Source organism: Salvelinus sp. IW2-2015, linkage group LG28 (genome assembly GCF_002910315.2).
Source record: "Salvelinus sp. IW2-2015 linkage group LG28, ASM291031v2, whole genome shotgun sequence".
Classification (NCBI taxonomy): Eukaryota; Metazoa; Chordata; class Actinopteri; order Salmoniformes; family Salmonidae; genus Salvelinus; species Salvelinus sp. IW2-2015.
Genome location: NC_036868.1, coordinates 5,338,858 through 5,355,048, shown reverse-complemented (window position 1 = coordinate 5,355,048; position 16,191 = coordinate 5,338,858). Strand labels below are relative to the sequence as shown.

The 16,191-nt window shown below is 40.3% G+C and overlaps 1 protein-coding gene and 2 non-coding genes across 3 annotated transcripts; all 3 read right to left on the bottom strand.

The window, feature by feature from the left end:
• Positions 1–6,709: 6,709 nt before the first annotated feature.
• LOC111954357 (ribonucleoside-diphosphate reductase subunit M2) lies at positions 6,710–14,772 on the bottom strand. The gene is made up of 10 exons (XM_023974031.2): positions 14,536–14,772; positions 14,258–14,329; positions 9,452–9,598; positions 9,157–9,273; positions 8,878–9,011; positions 8,483–8,577; positions 8,274–8,407; positions 8,060–8,164; positions 7,681–7,794; positions 6,710–7,008 (listed from the first exon to the last, which is right to left on the bottom strand). The coding sequence occupies exons 1-10, from the start codon at positions 14,626–14,628 to the stop codon at positions 6,856–6,858; spliced, it is 1,164 nt and encodes a 387-aa protein (XP_023829799.1). The 5' UTR covers positions 14,629–14,772; the 3' UTR covers positions 6,710–6,855.
• Positions 7,207–7,346, bottom strand: LOC111954684 (small nucleolar RNA SNORD94). The gene has a single exon (XR_002876024.1). It is a non-coding gene; the product is annotated as a small nucleolar RNA SNORD94 (small nucleolar RNA).
• LOC111954683 (small nucleolar RNA SNORD94) lies at positions 8,697–8,835 on the bottom strand. Its single transcript, XR_002876023.1, has one exon. It is a non-coding gene; the product is annotated as a small nucleolar RNA SNORD94 (small nucleolar RNA).
• Positions 14,773–16,191: the final 1,419 nt, after the last annotated feature.

Here is a 16,191-nt window from a genome sequence, read left to right as displayed (position 1 = left end):
AACTAAAAAAGTACACTAAACTCCCCTTGAACATTTTTCCTCATTGAAAAGCATGAAGAGAATTGGAATTGGAATGTAAGTGTGCTTCCTGAATTGACTGGAATTTAAATAGAATTCACCCCTGTAACAGCTTTCGTCGGTGGAAGGAGAAGACCAAAGCGCAGCGTGGTTAGTGTTCATCTTAATTTAACGATAATCAGAAAACTAAACACTACAAATTACAAAACAACAAAAGTGAAAACCGAAACAGTTCTATCTGGTGCAGACACACAAAGACTCAAGACAACCACCCACAAAACACAATAGAACACAGGCTACCTAAATATGGTTCCCAATCAGAGACAATGACTAACACCTGCCTCTGATTGAGAACCATATCAGGCCAAACGAGAAACCCCACATAGAAACAGAAAACATAGAACATACCCACCCAACTCACGCCCTGACCACACTAAAACACAAAAGAACTATGGTCAGAATGTGACAACCCCAACCCTGACTCGCACATACAGTGCATTCGGAAAGTATTCGGGCCCCTTCCCTTTTTCCACATTTTGTTACGTTACAGCCTTATTCTAAAATTGATTAAATAAAGAAAAATCCTCATCAATCTATACACAATACTCCATAATGACAAAGCGAAAACATGTTTTTATACATTTTTGCCAATATATTAAAAATAAAAAACTGATTATTTACATAAGTATTCAGGCCCTTTGCTATGAGACTCGAAATTGAGCTCAGGTGCATCCTATTTCCATCATGCTGTGGGGATGTTTTTCAGCGGTAGGGACTGGGAGACTAGTCAGGATCGAGGCAAAGATGAATGGAGCAAAGTACAGAGAGATCCTTGATGAAAACCTGCTCCAAAGCGCTCAGGATCTCAGACTGCGGCGAAGGTTCACCTTCCAACAGGTTTTGGCTTTTCTAAGGAATTTTTCCTAGCCACCGTGCATCTACACCTGCATTGCTTGCTGTTTGGGGTTTTAGGCTGGGTTTCTGTACAGCACTTTGAGATATCAGCTGATGTAAGAAGGGCTTTATAAATAAATGTGATTTGATTTGACAATACCGGGACAAGTCTCTGAATGTCCTTGAGTTGCCCAGCCAGAGTCCAGACTTGAACCCGATCGAACATCTCTGGAGAGACCTGAAAATAGCTGTGCAGCAACACTCTCCATCAAACCTGACAGAGCTTGAAAGGATCTGCAGAAAAGAATGGGAGAAACTCCCCAAATACAGGTGTGCCAAGCTTGTAGCGTCATACCCAAGAATACTTGAGGCTGTAATCACTAGCAAAGGTGCTTCAACAAAGTACTGAGTAAAGGGTCAGAATACTTACGTAAATGTGATATATTTTTTATAAAWAAAAAAAAAAAAAACTGTTTTTGCTTTGTCATTATGGGGTATTGTGTGTAGATTGATGAGGGAAGGAAATACAATTTAATACATTTTAGAATAAGGCTGTAACGTAACAAAATGTGGAAAAAGCCAAGGTGTCTGAAAACTTTCCAAAGGTCACTGTATATGATAAACCTCTGGCACTCATGTTTCTCTGTGTAGTGTGAACTTTTAGGTTGTGGAAAAGTACATCACAGTCCTTCAAAGCTTGCTGTAATGCTATTATGACATTCTTCCATGTCTAGAACATGTGATAAGATACAGGTAAGAGCGTTTCCAAAGGCCAGACCCAGCTGTTTTGGTACCAGTGGGCTGAATCTGATTTGAAATCAAAAATCTAATTTGCCTATATCGTTCTTATCAAATGTGTGATGTATTACGTCGGCAGCACAGCTGCTTCACATCAGAATCATAGAATATATAATGGAACAACAACTAACCAAGTCACCTGACGTTGAAAGCACTGCCTGTCAGAAAGTAGATATTTTGCTCTCATTACAGAGACAAAGCATAATTGGCTTGTAAAGGACAGAATTTGGACATGTTTGATATGATTTTATTCCTTGTTATACATGTTGGCAGACACTCCATGCAGTGTTAAACAATCCCATTGCGTGGACGTGAAAATGCTCCTCTTCAAAAGCACCACCATGTTAGCAGTCTTTGCAAAAATTKATTTGCCTTTATTTCATGTAGAAAAAGCAACTTCCTTTTCCTACACCAGATGGAAGTGGACCGGAGTTCTACAGTTTGAGGTGACAAAACAAACTTTTCACACTTTGGGTCACATCACAACGGGTCAAACTTGTGTTCCTAACTAAAATGTCCCTCAAGTAAATGCACGTCTCCTGTAGAATTAAACTTGAGGTGCATAACATTCGGTTAAAGGCCTTGACAGCATAAAGCCAGTTAGGCTACATCATACACCTAGATGATGTAAAACATTTAATACACATCTGATGTATAATGAGGTTAGGATGGGTTACTCACAGAGCAGGGGAAGAAGCYGATGGCCTGAACTTTGACCTTTCCAGAGATGGCCAGTGTGTCCACCTTATCCAGGTCCAGTCTGTGCTTATAGTGCAGCATATGAGCACCGTTCACTGCCACCTAGAGAGGAGATGGGGAAGCAGTGAGACAAACAGTGGGAGAATCCTCTGATGGCTTCCATAGCCTCTTTGCGCCAACGTAATCAACATGTTATATGTTGGTTACCAAGTAACAAGCTGACACCTAAGAGGAGCAGCAGGATGGCTAGTTTGCTTGCTAGGGACGTATTCACTAGGGCTAGGCAAATGGAAGACAAACAGGGAGGGACTACCACATTTTGCACAATAAGAAACACTTGTGCGCTAATGAATACGCTCTAGGTAGCTACAGAAGAGCCTACTCTTATCTACGTGGAGGTTATTTCCAGATCTGATATAAATTGAGCTCCAAAACTATTGGGACAGAGACACATTGGATTTAAAAAGTATCCGGACAAATTACTTTAAAAAAAWATATATAAAAAAATCCTTTATGTAATTAGGCATTTCAATTAAAAATAAATTCTTATTTACAATGACGGCCTACCGCGGCCAAACCTGGACGACGCTGGGCCAATTGTGCGCCGCCCTATGGGACTCCCAATCATGGCCGGATGTGAGACAGCCTGGATTCAAACCAGGGACTGTAGTGACGCCTCTTGCATTGAGATGCAGTGCCTTAGACCGCTGCACCACTCCACTGCGCCACTCGGGAGCACTTACACTTATGTGTATTAAAGTGGTCAAAAGTTTTGCATTTGGTCCCATATTCCCAGAACACAATGATTACATCAAGCTTGTGACTCTACAAACTTGTTGGATGCATTTGCTGTTTTTTTATTTTGTGCCCAATAGAAATGAATGGTAAATAATGTAAATACGTCATTTTGGAGTCACCTTTATTGAAAATAAGAATATATGTTTCTAAACATGTCCACATTAAAATGTGGATACTACCAGGATTACGGATAGTCCTGAATTAATCGTGAACAATGAGTGAGAAAGTTACAGATGTAGTATCCACAATTACAAATATATACCCCCCCCCCCCCAAAAAAAATGCTAACCTTCCCTGTTATTGTAATAATGATAGATATGATATTTATGCCTCTGTAACTAAAATTGGTGGACTATGCACAAAAATGCAGTGATTTCTAAACTGTTCACCCGATATGTATGAAATACCCTCAAAAGAAAGTTGACAGTCTTTACTTAAACCTCATAGTCATTGTATAGACCCAAAACAACAAAACATGTCAACCTTTTGGAGCTGGAACTAGGTAGAACACCACAATTAAACACTGTGATATATTTGGCTTTTACCTCAGACAACATAAGAAATGCTTTATGCTGAGCAAACTCTGCCCCGGTGTTATTGGTCCAACCAGTTAGAGTTAGTCATCAGAGGCCAGTTATAGGAGGCCAAAGTAGGAGAGAGTTTTGACCAGGAGGGGAGTAGCTTTGTCTAGATGGACGATATTGACAGTGTCCCATTTCGCTGACGACCCTTCCGGCTCCGCCTACCGACATCCTATTAAGGAAAACAAGAGCAAAGAGAAAGAATTCGGCAGACAGAGTGGGAAGGTGGTCACATTACAAATAACTCCATCAGAACATTAAGTAGCAGCCTACCTGTTGGCTCTTGGTCGTTGTCTATCCTTCTCCTTTGACTTTTTAATACGTAATTTTAATTCCATCTTCTATTGATTAGATATTTCCTAACTTTTGACCCACGGAGGAACTGTGACTGTAGCCTTTGCTGCTTTAATGACAAGCTGCACGCCAGTGGACGCACCTCAGAGGAGGAAGGGGCAGATAATCCTCAGTGAATTTCATAAAAATAGTAAATAATTTMAAAAGTTACCCTAGCTAAAACTATACTAAATATATTCATAACACCAAATAATTGATTTAAACACAGTTTTGCAATGGTCTACAGTAGCCTCAACAGCATTCTGTGGGGTAGCACCATGGTGTAGCCAAAGGACAGCTAGCTTCCATCCTCCTCTGGGTATATTGACTTCAATACAAAACCTAGGAGGCTCATGGTTCTCAAACCCTTCCATAGACTTACACAGTAATTATGACAACTTCCAGAGGACAGCTAACTAGTTATGCCTACTCAAACAATTGGTTCAAACAGAGGGATGCTATGTTAGCTAGCAGGCAATGACTATCCAACACAAGGTAAGCTTTTGGTTTTACCAATTTTTTTGCCACCGGGGCAACTGGTAAACTGCTTACTGAACTGATAACTGACTGTACACTAACGTTACTGCATCATTGTAGCGGGTTTACTAACGCATTAGTTCTATTAGCTACGCTGACACATTAATTTAGCAAATATGGTGACAACGATGTAGGCTGTGTGCAGCGGTTATATGGTTATAATACTTTTATTTTTATAAATCACCCGGTGTGTTGTTCATTGAAGTCCACAAGCAAAGGGAAAAGGTGAAAGGAGTGCATAGATGCAAGGAATACAATGTGGCTGCTATGAAAGTGAACTGTGTTTACGTGTGATCAGGGGTGTATTCATACCACCGATTCTGTTGAAATACATTTCTTAAACGGAAGCAAACGGAACGAAACAGGGATAAACATACCTGAATTTGTCCAAAAGAAACTTGTTTCCAACAGTTGAACTAATAATAACACCCTATATCAGCAAGATGCAGGCAAGGCAGTATTTAATGTGTCGTCTTCCATCTTAAACGTCACCAACCGCCACACTCCACTCGTGAAAAGCAAGAGCAGTATAAATTATACAATTTCTCTCTACTGCAGCATTCGTGTTCGGATCTGTACGGKGCACTTCCGGACAAGACAGTTAAAATTACACATACCCGAGACCTGTGACAATGTCAGATCCGACCCAGACATTTAGAATTCTAGCTCCAGACCCACTCGGGTCGTTGGTATTTGAGTAAAGGTGTGAAGACCTCTAGTCCCCATCCTCCCCTGATACAGAATGTCAATTTCATATTCATGGCAGGCTTTGTGTAAGAGCTATTAAAGATTGAAAGAATTAGAATTTATGGAGTGTTCTCCATCCACCCAATTTAGACTATGCCATTTATAGTCATGGCATGCTTGGTGAAAACCAAATATCCAATATAAAAACACATTTTTCTTTGGTAATTATGACCTGACCAGTCAAAGAAGTTTTAATTTACTTAAAAACCATTGCATGCACGTGCCTGACCCACATAGCTACTTCAAAAAGATATGGTAGCTATCGGGACTGTCCGTGTACCAAAAGCCATCAAACCATTTGTTTTGAAGCTTCATATCAACCCGGTAAATTTTGTTTTATTTAACTAGGCAAGTCAGTTAAGAACAAATTCTTATTTACATTGACGGCCTACAACGGCCAACTGTGCGCTGCCATGGGACTACCAATCACGGCCAGTTGTGATACAGCGTGGAATCGAACACATGGTCTGTAGACGCCTCTAGCACTGAGACGCAGTGCTGTAAACCACTGCACCTCTCAGGAGCCATCACTATTGTGACTATTGTAGAGTCAGATTAATATAAATTCACATGCCTTGCAAGAACAATTTCCGTAATAATCATGTTTACATGACACATCTGAAATCAGGCTACTTGATGGCACTGAAAAATGCTGAAAATCACACGGTCAACATCGAATTAGAACAAATTCTTATTTACAATGAYGGCCTACCGGGGAACAGTGGGTTAACTGCCTTGATCAGGGGCAGAATTAGATTTACCTCGTCAGCTCAGGAATTCAATCCAGCACTGACCCAAAGCTCTAACCACTAGGCTACCTTAGGTGGGTTCTTGCCTAAATTCATAAACTTGTTTTCAGATAATTTTTCCCAATGGCCCATTGACTTTCTTGCCCAAATTTACAATGCAATATGCATAAGTGGTCTGATTATATTACAACATATTTCCTATACACTTATCCTGTAGCATACTACTGCATGTCTTACATATTAGTAACATCCTATTATTCAGTCAGATACATTTTTACTTTAGTGCCAAGATTGAGTGTAAAGTAAAACAGGGTTAAATGCTGCATTGGATTTTTAAAATTTAATTACAAAAAGTAAACATAAAATTTCAGCAGTAATATACAAATAAGAAAATGGATACAACTAGATATCTACTGCAAATATGGTCAGTTGTGAATGGTAATATACATGTGTTTTCTGTGAACCAGACAACCCAAGTACACATCCTAAATGGCACCCTAGTCTCTATATTGCAGACTACTTTTCATCAGGGCCCACATGACTCTGGTCAAAAGTAGTGCACTACATGGGGAATAGGGTGCCATTTGAGATGTGGTACTGTGGTCGGTCCGGTAGCATCTAGTCTGGGCCATGTCCGTTGTCAAGTATTTACAGTTTCAAAAAGTCTAATGTCAAGGGCATCTTGGGGGCCTGTTAGAGGTTTAGAAGTCAGCATCCAGCCGGAAGGAGTTGTCTGTGGTGCCAGACATCACACCCATTCTCTGGTACTCCCCTACTCGCTTCTCAAAGAAGTTAGTCTTGCCCTCCAGTGAGATGTTCTCCATGAAGTCAAAAGGATTCTCCACTCTGTAGATCTAGAAGAGAAGTTAATTGGTGTCTGCTAGTGGAATTTAAATGCTTTCATTAACCCCACCCATTTCTAGTAGCCAGAGTGCCTGTCTGTGCAATCAAAGTCAACTCATTGTCATGTTTGGGTTAACAATGCACAATGGTGCTGGCAAGAGCACATACAGATCTGGGACCAGGCTACATTTAAACTACAGCTTTACAGGCAAGACTCAGTCAGGCGTCTATATCGTGTTGGCACCCCCCAGTCAGCAGACCACATGCCCACTGAGCTGAGAACCAGCACCAACACTCAGCTCCCATTATCAGCTGAGGTACGTACCCCTGCGCTTCTCATCATTGCTAGCCCATGTCTATCAATCACAAGAAAATTAAGTTGACTAATGGTCCACAGTCACAGGCAGCCCAATTCTGATCCCCACCACTAATTGGACTTTTGACCAATCACACCAGATCTTAGAGCTGATCAGTCAAAATATCCATTTGAAAAAAGATTAGAATTAGACTGCCCATCTAAACGTAGCCTTAGAATTACAACAGGTGTTGGATTGAACTCATTCTCCATATCAAAGGAGGCACCCAAAACAGCACACATCTCCCTTATAGTGCACTGGTCAAAGTAGTGCACTACATAGAAAGTGGGTTGCCATTAGGGACTGACCCATAGACTACCATCTCACCTTGTCAAAGCCTAGCTCCAGCATCAGCCTGTCAGCCACAAACTCTATGTACTGGGTCATCAGGTCACAGTTCATACCAATCAGCTTTACTGGAAGGGCTTTCGTCAGGAACTCCTGAAATGGGAACAGACCAGCATTTATTCACTAATTCAGATCTTTAATATTCAAATCGGTATATATAATTTCCTATTAAGCACAATAAGGGACATGTCCCAAATGGCTTCCCATTTAGTGCACTACTGACCAGGGCCCATAGCTCTGTAGTGCAGTATCAGAGACAGCTAGTGCAGTATAGGGAAAAGGTGACATTTGACTCGCATACCAAGAATAGGCTTAATCCGAGTCAAGGCAACAGGCCCTTATTGTTTAATCAACATACCTGCTCAATCTCTACTGCGTTCCTGATGAGCTTGGTGACGGTCTCCTTTGAGGGCTTGTGCACCAGGTGCTTGAACATGAGGCAGGCAAAGTCACAGTGCAGGCCCTGGATTTAGACAGAACTAGTTAGTAAGAATGCTGGTGGTAGTGACAATTTCAACCAGGTTTGCCCTCTGGGATAATTGTTTTTTAATCAACATAGTGAAAAGACCCACCTCGTCTCTGCTGATGAGCTCATTTGAAAAGGTCAGGCCAGGCATGAGCCCCCTCTTCTTCAGCCAGAAAATGGCAGCAAAGGACCCAGAGAAGAAGATCCCCTCAACAGCAGCAAATGCAACCACACGCTCACCTGGAATACAAGCAACATCATTACCAACTGATTGACCACAACAATCCTGTGCAGGTTTTTAAGAGATGTACCTACCAAATTCAGCATCTTTGTTACCGATCCAGTTCAGGGCCCAATCAGCCTTCCTCTTCACACAGGGGAGAGTTTCAATGGCATTGAAGAGGTAGTCCCTGTATGACAAAGTACATTGTGCACATTTTCAGAATGTTTAAGGCTGCACTACAAAATGCTTAATAAATTGCTTAGGGGTTTGAAATATGGGCATTGGTAGAGTACATTTTACTATCATGAGGCTCAGTCAGGCGTCTATATCGTGTTGGCACCCCTCAGTCAGCAGACCACATGCCCACTGAGCTGAGAACCAGCGCCAACACTCAGCTCCCATTATCAGCTGAGGTACGTACCCCTGCGCTTCTCATCATTGCCAGATAACCATATTTGTATTAACATACTAAATATCGAATACTGACCTCTCTTTAGGGTCTTTGATGTAGGTGTCAATGAGCAGGCTGTACATCTCAGAGTGGATGTTCTCCATGGCGATTTGGAAACCATAGAAGCATCTTGCTTCCGTCACCTGGACTTCCTGTGTAAATCGCTCCACCTAGTGGTGAAAAGGAAGTAAAGGCAACAAATTCGACGCTTGAATACTGGATGAGTTGCCATTTTCTAACCCTCAGATCAGTAATTTCTGACAGTGTATAGTGAAATAATAATTTTTGTATTGTATGCATTCAAGATCAACTTACCAGGTTCTCATTGACAATGCCATCACTAGCAGCAAAGAAAGCCAGTACATGAGAGATGAAGTATCTCTCCTCATCCTTCAAAGAATCCCAGTGCTGCATGTCTTTGGAAAGATCAACCTGGAAAACAAAATATGAAAACCAATTTTAAAAAAAGTCCTGATAAAAATGACAATGCATGTGAAGTTGTCTGCACCGAGTCAACTGGTTGGTATGGAAATAAAGTACTACACATTGAATCGTAACATGTAATTTACGTGTAAAACAGAATAAAATGAACACATCAAGTGGGACATGCCTCCTCAGCTGTCCAGAATGAAGCTTCTGCCTTCTTGTACATTTGCCAGATGTCATGGTACTTGATGGGGAAAATGACAAACCGGCGCGGATTTTCTTTCAGGAGTGGCTCTTCTGTGTTGAATTTCTTGACATCTTGGGGCTTAACCTGAAAGAATGCACAAGTGAAATTACAGGTAAAATGTTGCTTAGGTAAACGAGCATATCCCTCAATGTTAAAATATAAAAAGAGCATAGAATTAAAAAAGGGACGTTTTAAATACATGTACACAAGAAAAATTCTAAAAGGCCTCCCTTACCAGTTTATGTATAAGGGCAAGATTACCACAAAAAAATTTAAGTAGACAACGCTAACGTTAGCCATTGTAGCTAGCTAGAGCACATCAATACAGAGACATTCCTGTGAATACAAAGCAATGAGACATCAACAGCAATGACTCCTAATACATTTCCCCAAACTAAGTTTCACAGCTTGGGGGATTTAAAAAATTGTAACAGTTCAAAGAAAATAAAGGAATTTTCCCACCCCATTTACAGTAGAAAATATAATAATGTTAATAAAATAGTTATGATTGGAGTTACAAGGATAAGCATAATGCCATTTAACAAAGGTAAACAGGTCATTCTGGAGATTTTATACACAACCATTCATGAATTTCAAACTATAGTTTACTAGAATGCTCTATAGATTCTGAATCAGAGGAACAAAAAAAGGCATTTTGTCTAAATTGATTCTTTTCTCCAAGAAATCATTAACAGGGTAGATGGAAGAAAATATTAAAAAATTAGTTTAACTTGAGATGACTCGACAATTAAAGGTAAAAGCTAGCCGCTTTTGACCATAGCATGTGTCGGTCACTTCCATAGCGATGTGGAATTATAATACAAAATTTACTTCATTAACTGCCAATCATCATATCCACTTGTTGAATTTATCCAAAAGATGTCATTTTTAAACTTGAAAAAGGAGGAACATCAATAAAAGTGTATTTAAGTTTAAGTAAAGGAGGTGGAATTGCTTTGCAAATCTTCATTTATTCTTAGTAATATTAACCTGAAACTGACCAATGAACTCAAACGGCAAAAAATCCCCAGTGTTGTCTAACAAATCACATAAAATGAATACCCTTGTCAAACCAAAGGCCTTTGAAATTGAATGTCCTATTAACTGTAATAACTATTCCAAATCAATGTTGTTGTGGGGGGGGGGATAACTTAAATATCATTTTCCAGAAAGAGGGACAAAAATCACATTAGGAAATCAAGTCCACCAAGTTCATTAAAACAGACTGTTAGGGATATGATACCACAGATGTAGGATTAGACAGAAATAAGGTCAACCATTTCATTATAAAAGCACCCACTAATGACTCAATCAATAGCCTGTAAACTTTCATGATCAGTCTTTCACTAATTGAGATTTGAATGCAATGCATTTTATTCCTCCAAACAAATTGAAATAACAAAATAAACTTTTTTTAAAAACGTTATTAGAAGGGACTGACTTTGGTAAATTATTCTAGATAAACCATCAGTCTTGGACAAAAGAACACGAACCAAAATGTAGATATCACGTGGCACCCAGACTTAGGACACTAAAGAGGCCTTTCTACGGACTCTGAAAAACACCAAAAGAAAGATGCCCTACTCATCCACATGAACGTGCTTTAGGCATGCTGCAAGGAGACATGAGGACTGCAGATGTGGCCAGGGCAATGGCCGTACTGTGAGACGCCAAAAACAGCACTACAGGACGGACAGCTGAACGTCATCGCGGTGGCAGACCACGTGTAACACCTGCACAGGATCGGTACATCCTACCTGCGGGACAGGTACAGGATGGCAACAACAACTGCCCAAGTTACACCAGGAATGCACAATCCCTCCATCAGTGCTCAGACTGCCCGCAATAGGCTGAGAGAAGCTGGACTGAGGGCTTGTAGGCCTGTGCTAAGGTAGGTCCTTACCAGACATCATGGGCACAAATCCACCGTCGCTGGACCAGACAGGACTGGCAAAAAGCGCTCTTCACTGACGAGTCGCGGTTTTGTCTCACCAGGGGTGATGGTCTGATTCGCGTTTACCGCCTAAGGAATGAGCGTTACACCGAGGCCGGTACTCTGGAGCGGGATCGATTTGGAGGTGGAGAGTCCGTCAAGGTCTGGGGCAGGGTGTCACAGCATCATCGGACTGAGCTTGTTGGCATTGCCAGCAAGACATCCTCCGCCCTCATGTGGTACCCATCCTGCAGGCTCATACTGACATGACCCTGCTGCATGACAATGCCACCAGCCACACTGCTCGTTCTGTGCGTGATTTCCTGCAAGACAGGAATGTCAGTGTTCTGCCATTGCCAGCAAAGAGCCCAGATCTCAATCCCATTGAGCATGTCTGAGACCTGTTGGATCGGAGGGTGAGGGCTAGGGCCATTCACCCCAGAAATGTCAAGGAACTTGCAGGTGCCTTGGTGGAAGAGTGGGAATACATCACAGTATAACTGGTGTAGACCATGAGGAGATGCACTGCAGTACTTCATGCAGCTGGTGGCCACACCAGATACTGATTGTTACTTTCGTCTCCAATTGTCCATGTAAAGAGTCTATTATTAACTATTAGCCCATCTCAAAGCAGAAGGTAAGATAGCATTGGCAATACCTTCTTTGTAGACCAAAAACAATAACTAATATCAGGCCAAATGTCGATAGAATTCTGGAGTTGGGTAATTTGGTCCAGGAGATTTACCTATAGGCATTTGTTTAATGGCTTGGTCCAACTCAGTAATATCTATATCAGAATCAATTTCTTAAACCTCTCTTCTATAGGCTTAACTGAATCAGCCACCTTCTGAAACATGATATTGTTAGTGAACTGTAGAAAGCGTGTATTTTCTTAATAGTTTCAAAGTGAACTCATTTCATGAATTATGTAATGACACTATTCCTAGTCTGCCCACTCTTCTGCAAATTAAAGAAAGGTGTTATTCCCACCCTTTTCAATTGATTTGGCCTTTGAACAGATGAAAGCGCCCTGTTCCTTACCGTTGTATGTGTCATCCAGTTCAAATAGGCATTTAGCAAGCTCTGCTTTTCCACCTTCATTTAAAATTAAGTTTATTGCTCAGCCTGTTAATATCAATAATAATATCCACCTGCTTGGAAAATCTCTTCCAAAGTAGCATTTTACCAGTAGTGATGGCAAGACATTGAATTTAATACATTTCCCATCAGAAGAGCAAAATTAAGACAGGTCCCTGATAAGAGCTTAAGACTTAACAAAACAACAACTCATTCTTTAAAAAGGAAAGAGTTAAATTCCCAGTATGGTTTAGAAAATAGTCACTATCAAAACTAAAAGAAAGATGGTAACAATGGTCTGTCAGAGGAGCTGAGGAAATACTACATTCACTGACAAGATTCATAAGATTGTAAGTATCCTTAATACATTCCTTAGATGTGTTAATTAGGTAGCTGTTGTGGAATTGTTAGATTGCTGCCCAGTCAGAACAAGCATTTCACTACACTCGCAACATCCGCTAACCATGTGTATGTGACCCCAAAAAATTTATGCCAACCAATAATCAATTCTAGATTTTAATTGTCTGTTACTAGTTGTAGAGTTAAACAAAGAAAGTTGTTTTAAAGTTTAAATGGTTAAGTCGTGTAATAACATTAATAGTTTAGATCTTCAATTGGACTCAAACTTAAAATATCTGAAAATAAAGAGATTCACATACATAATATCGATCTTGAAACAAAATGAACGAACTGATCTTAGTATGCCATCAAATGAGAAACAAAAAACACATTTAGTGCTTACCTTGATTAATGTTCACATCCAAAACTCGCCAATACAAACAGTATGGCCCTAAGCAATATCACCTATATGCGGTGTTCAGATAAACGATTACGTGAATAAACTCACCAGTTGAAACAGTATTAAGATTCACTAGCCTACTGTATAAGCAGGCCAACTCAAAGCATAAATCAGTCAGTCACGTAGCTCCACCCTGTGGACCTTAATGACAGAAAACCCCTCGCGAAAGATGCCGCCCGCGTTTATGGTGCCCTTTTATCAGGGCACCAAATTTATTTTTCAACAGGTTCACATCAGTGGTAATACCATTTAATGCCTGCTGCATTAAACTCTGTAGTTTTGGAAACGTTTGCAATCGAGGGTATTTTTTTTAGGAATCCTCTCAAAGGCATTCAGCCGAATAGCTTGTTCGTCAAATTTCCACCTCGGCTAATGTTACTAGCTAGCCTTGGCTGAACTTGCTTGAAGTATAACGTTAAGTGGAAAAGTGATGTTAGGTAAACCACCAGACTAAAAAAAAATGTTTCAAAGACTACAAAAGAGTACTTTTAACTGTTCGTCGTCAAACTCAAATTAGGGCTTGAATTCAATTTAAAGTTCAGGAGCTCAGTTTAATGCGACCACTCACTCCGCCATCTTGTCACACCCCGTCAAGACAAAGGCTGTCGTAACATGGATTGAGTGGAAGGCTACTAGCTAGCCTTATGAAACAGCGAGCAGCCAACTTGTGTAACTAGTCATGCAAATGCGGAGCTATTTAAAACATTGCTTGCCTTGCTTAAGTTTAGATAGCTAGGCGCATACTGTAATCATGACTTGATGGCTCACCAGCTTAACGTCAGCTAGCTAGGATGAGAAACACTTGGCGCCAAATGACCACCTCAAGATCAAATTCTAGCGAATTACCAGGCTAATTACATAACTCATGACCCTGTAAAATTGTCACTTTTCATAAACTGTTTGAGCACTTTTAGCAAAAGTCTTGTTCACTCACCTCAGAATCATCAGCAAAGATTTTGCGCGCGGTTCTTGAGGCCAGAATCCGGGTATTGTTCAGGCTAGGAGGCTGCATGAGGAAACATTTAAAAAGGAGATTCCGTGACACATTAATTAGTTAACTAAAACCGTGCTTCCTTTAGATTCAATTAAATAATGTGTTAGACAGACGTGACCATTAGACTTGCCAGAACGTTAACTAACCAGTTGAGGTCACACTCACTGACAAACTGCTTAAAATACAAAGTTAACGTTATGTCCGAAGTTCAAACGTACCGTGTTTTCTTTGTCAACCAGCGAAATGTTGTCCATTTGAGTGGTGATTGCATTGGTGTTCTTCTTAGAGAGTGGTGAGCGAGTTGTAAGCATTTTGAATGACAGATAGGTGATACAACAGAATAAATTAAATCTAGGTAAAATTGCACAGGGGGAAAAAGAAATAAAATGTATTCACGAACATATGCAGTACAACAAGCTCATTGAGTTTCCCTGACAGATCAATGCCGCAACTGAATTACAACGTTTGGAGTTCCCTATTTATTGAAATTCTGGCGGTCGAATCGAAGCAGCCAATAGAAACAAAGTTGATGGTCGGTATTTTCATTTCCGGTATGGCGGAGCCAATCAGATTGCAATTCTCTCACGCGTCACTTCAACGATTGCGGGAAAATTCGAAGCTTTTTTGATGGTTATAAAACCGTGAAAGGAAGGAGTTACACAATGTCAAGAAAAGGCGCGCGAATGTGAGACAATAGAGCTAGCACACTTTGTAACTACGGTTTAAAACGTTGAAAATACAAAATATAATGTCATATATAAAGTTCGAAATTAGTAGAAAAATGCAACGTTGTTAAGCAAGTTTAGCTACTATAGCAAGCTGGATGAATAGCTAATGTTAACAAGATTCGACGGATTTATTTGACTAACAAGCAGTATAAAATGTAACTGCAGTCAAAGGGATTTTATAACTTGCTTGAAACTGTGGTTAAGTTGCGATTATAGAAAAGGCCTGCAAACAAATTGTGTTTATCCGCTATTACGGGTGCAATCCATTCTGTTGATGTGGCCAGCTAGCTTGTTTCGCTAACCCTACTCAACGAATACAATGTAGCTAAACGTTTAAATGGCTCAAGATATCTATATTTGTTTACATTATACACAGACAAAGCCCAACTTTCATACCCAAGTTACTATTTTCCTGATATTTAAGCAGAAAGACCAATTTAGCCAACCTGGTCTCAGAGCATTTCGTATGTTATGTATTCATTTGTGGATGTCTATCACCCATTTAGTATGGATTGGCTTGACCGTAATCTTACTTTCATTTTAGCTAAATCTGTTTAATGTAGTTGCAGAGGAGCATGATACCATTTGGAAATAAATAATGCTACCTGGATGAAACAGTAGTTTTACATTTATTCTGGTGTGATTCAAGTCATGTTGGTATTTTTTTTATTTTGGCCAATCAAATTTGTGATGACAATCCACTGTTTTGATACGTGCTGCTGGGCACAAAGTCAAAAGGAGACAAAAGACGGTCAAAACAATGAAGTTGGCCCATGAAGATCCTGTTGAAATGAAACAGCTCCTTCGATTGGTTGGGAGATAAGGTTGCACTGAAAAGTAGGACAACGAGTAGTTATTTGTCTTACCAGTGCTACTCTTTACTATACATATCTAGATTGTCTTCCATATACGGATTAACCATTTCCTCCGAACATAATGGGTASTGTTATACGGAATATTAGAAATGTTTGGCTGTGTGACAAACTTCCCAATGCGGATGCTTGCGAGATTCAATTAAAACAAAACCATTGTAATATATAAATTGCGCAACTGAATACATTCAACCCAACTCCACTGAATCAGAGAGGTGCAGGGGGCTGCCTTAATCGACGGCCATGTCATTAGCGCAGTTGTTGTGGGTTAACT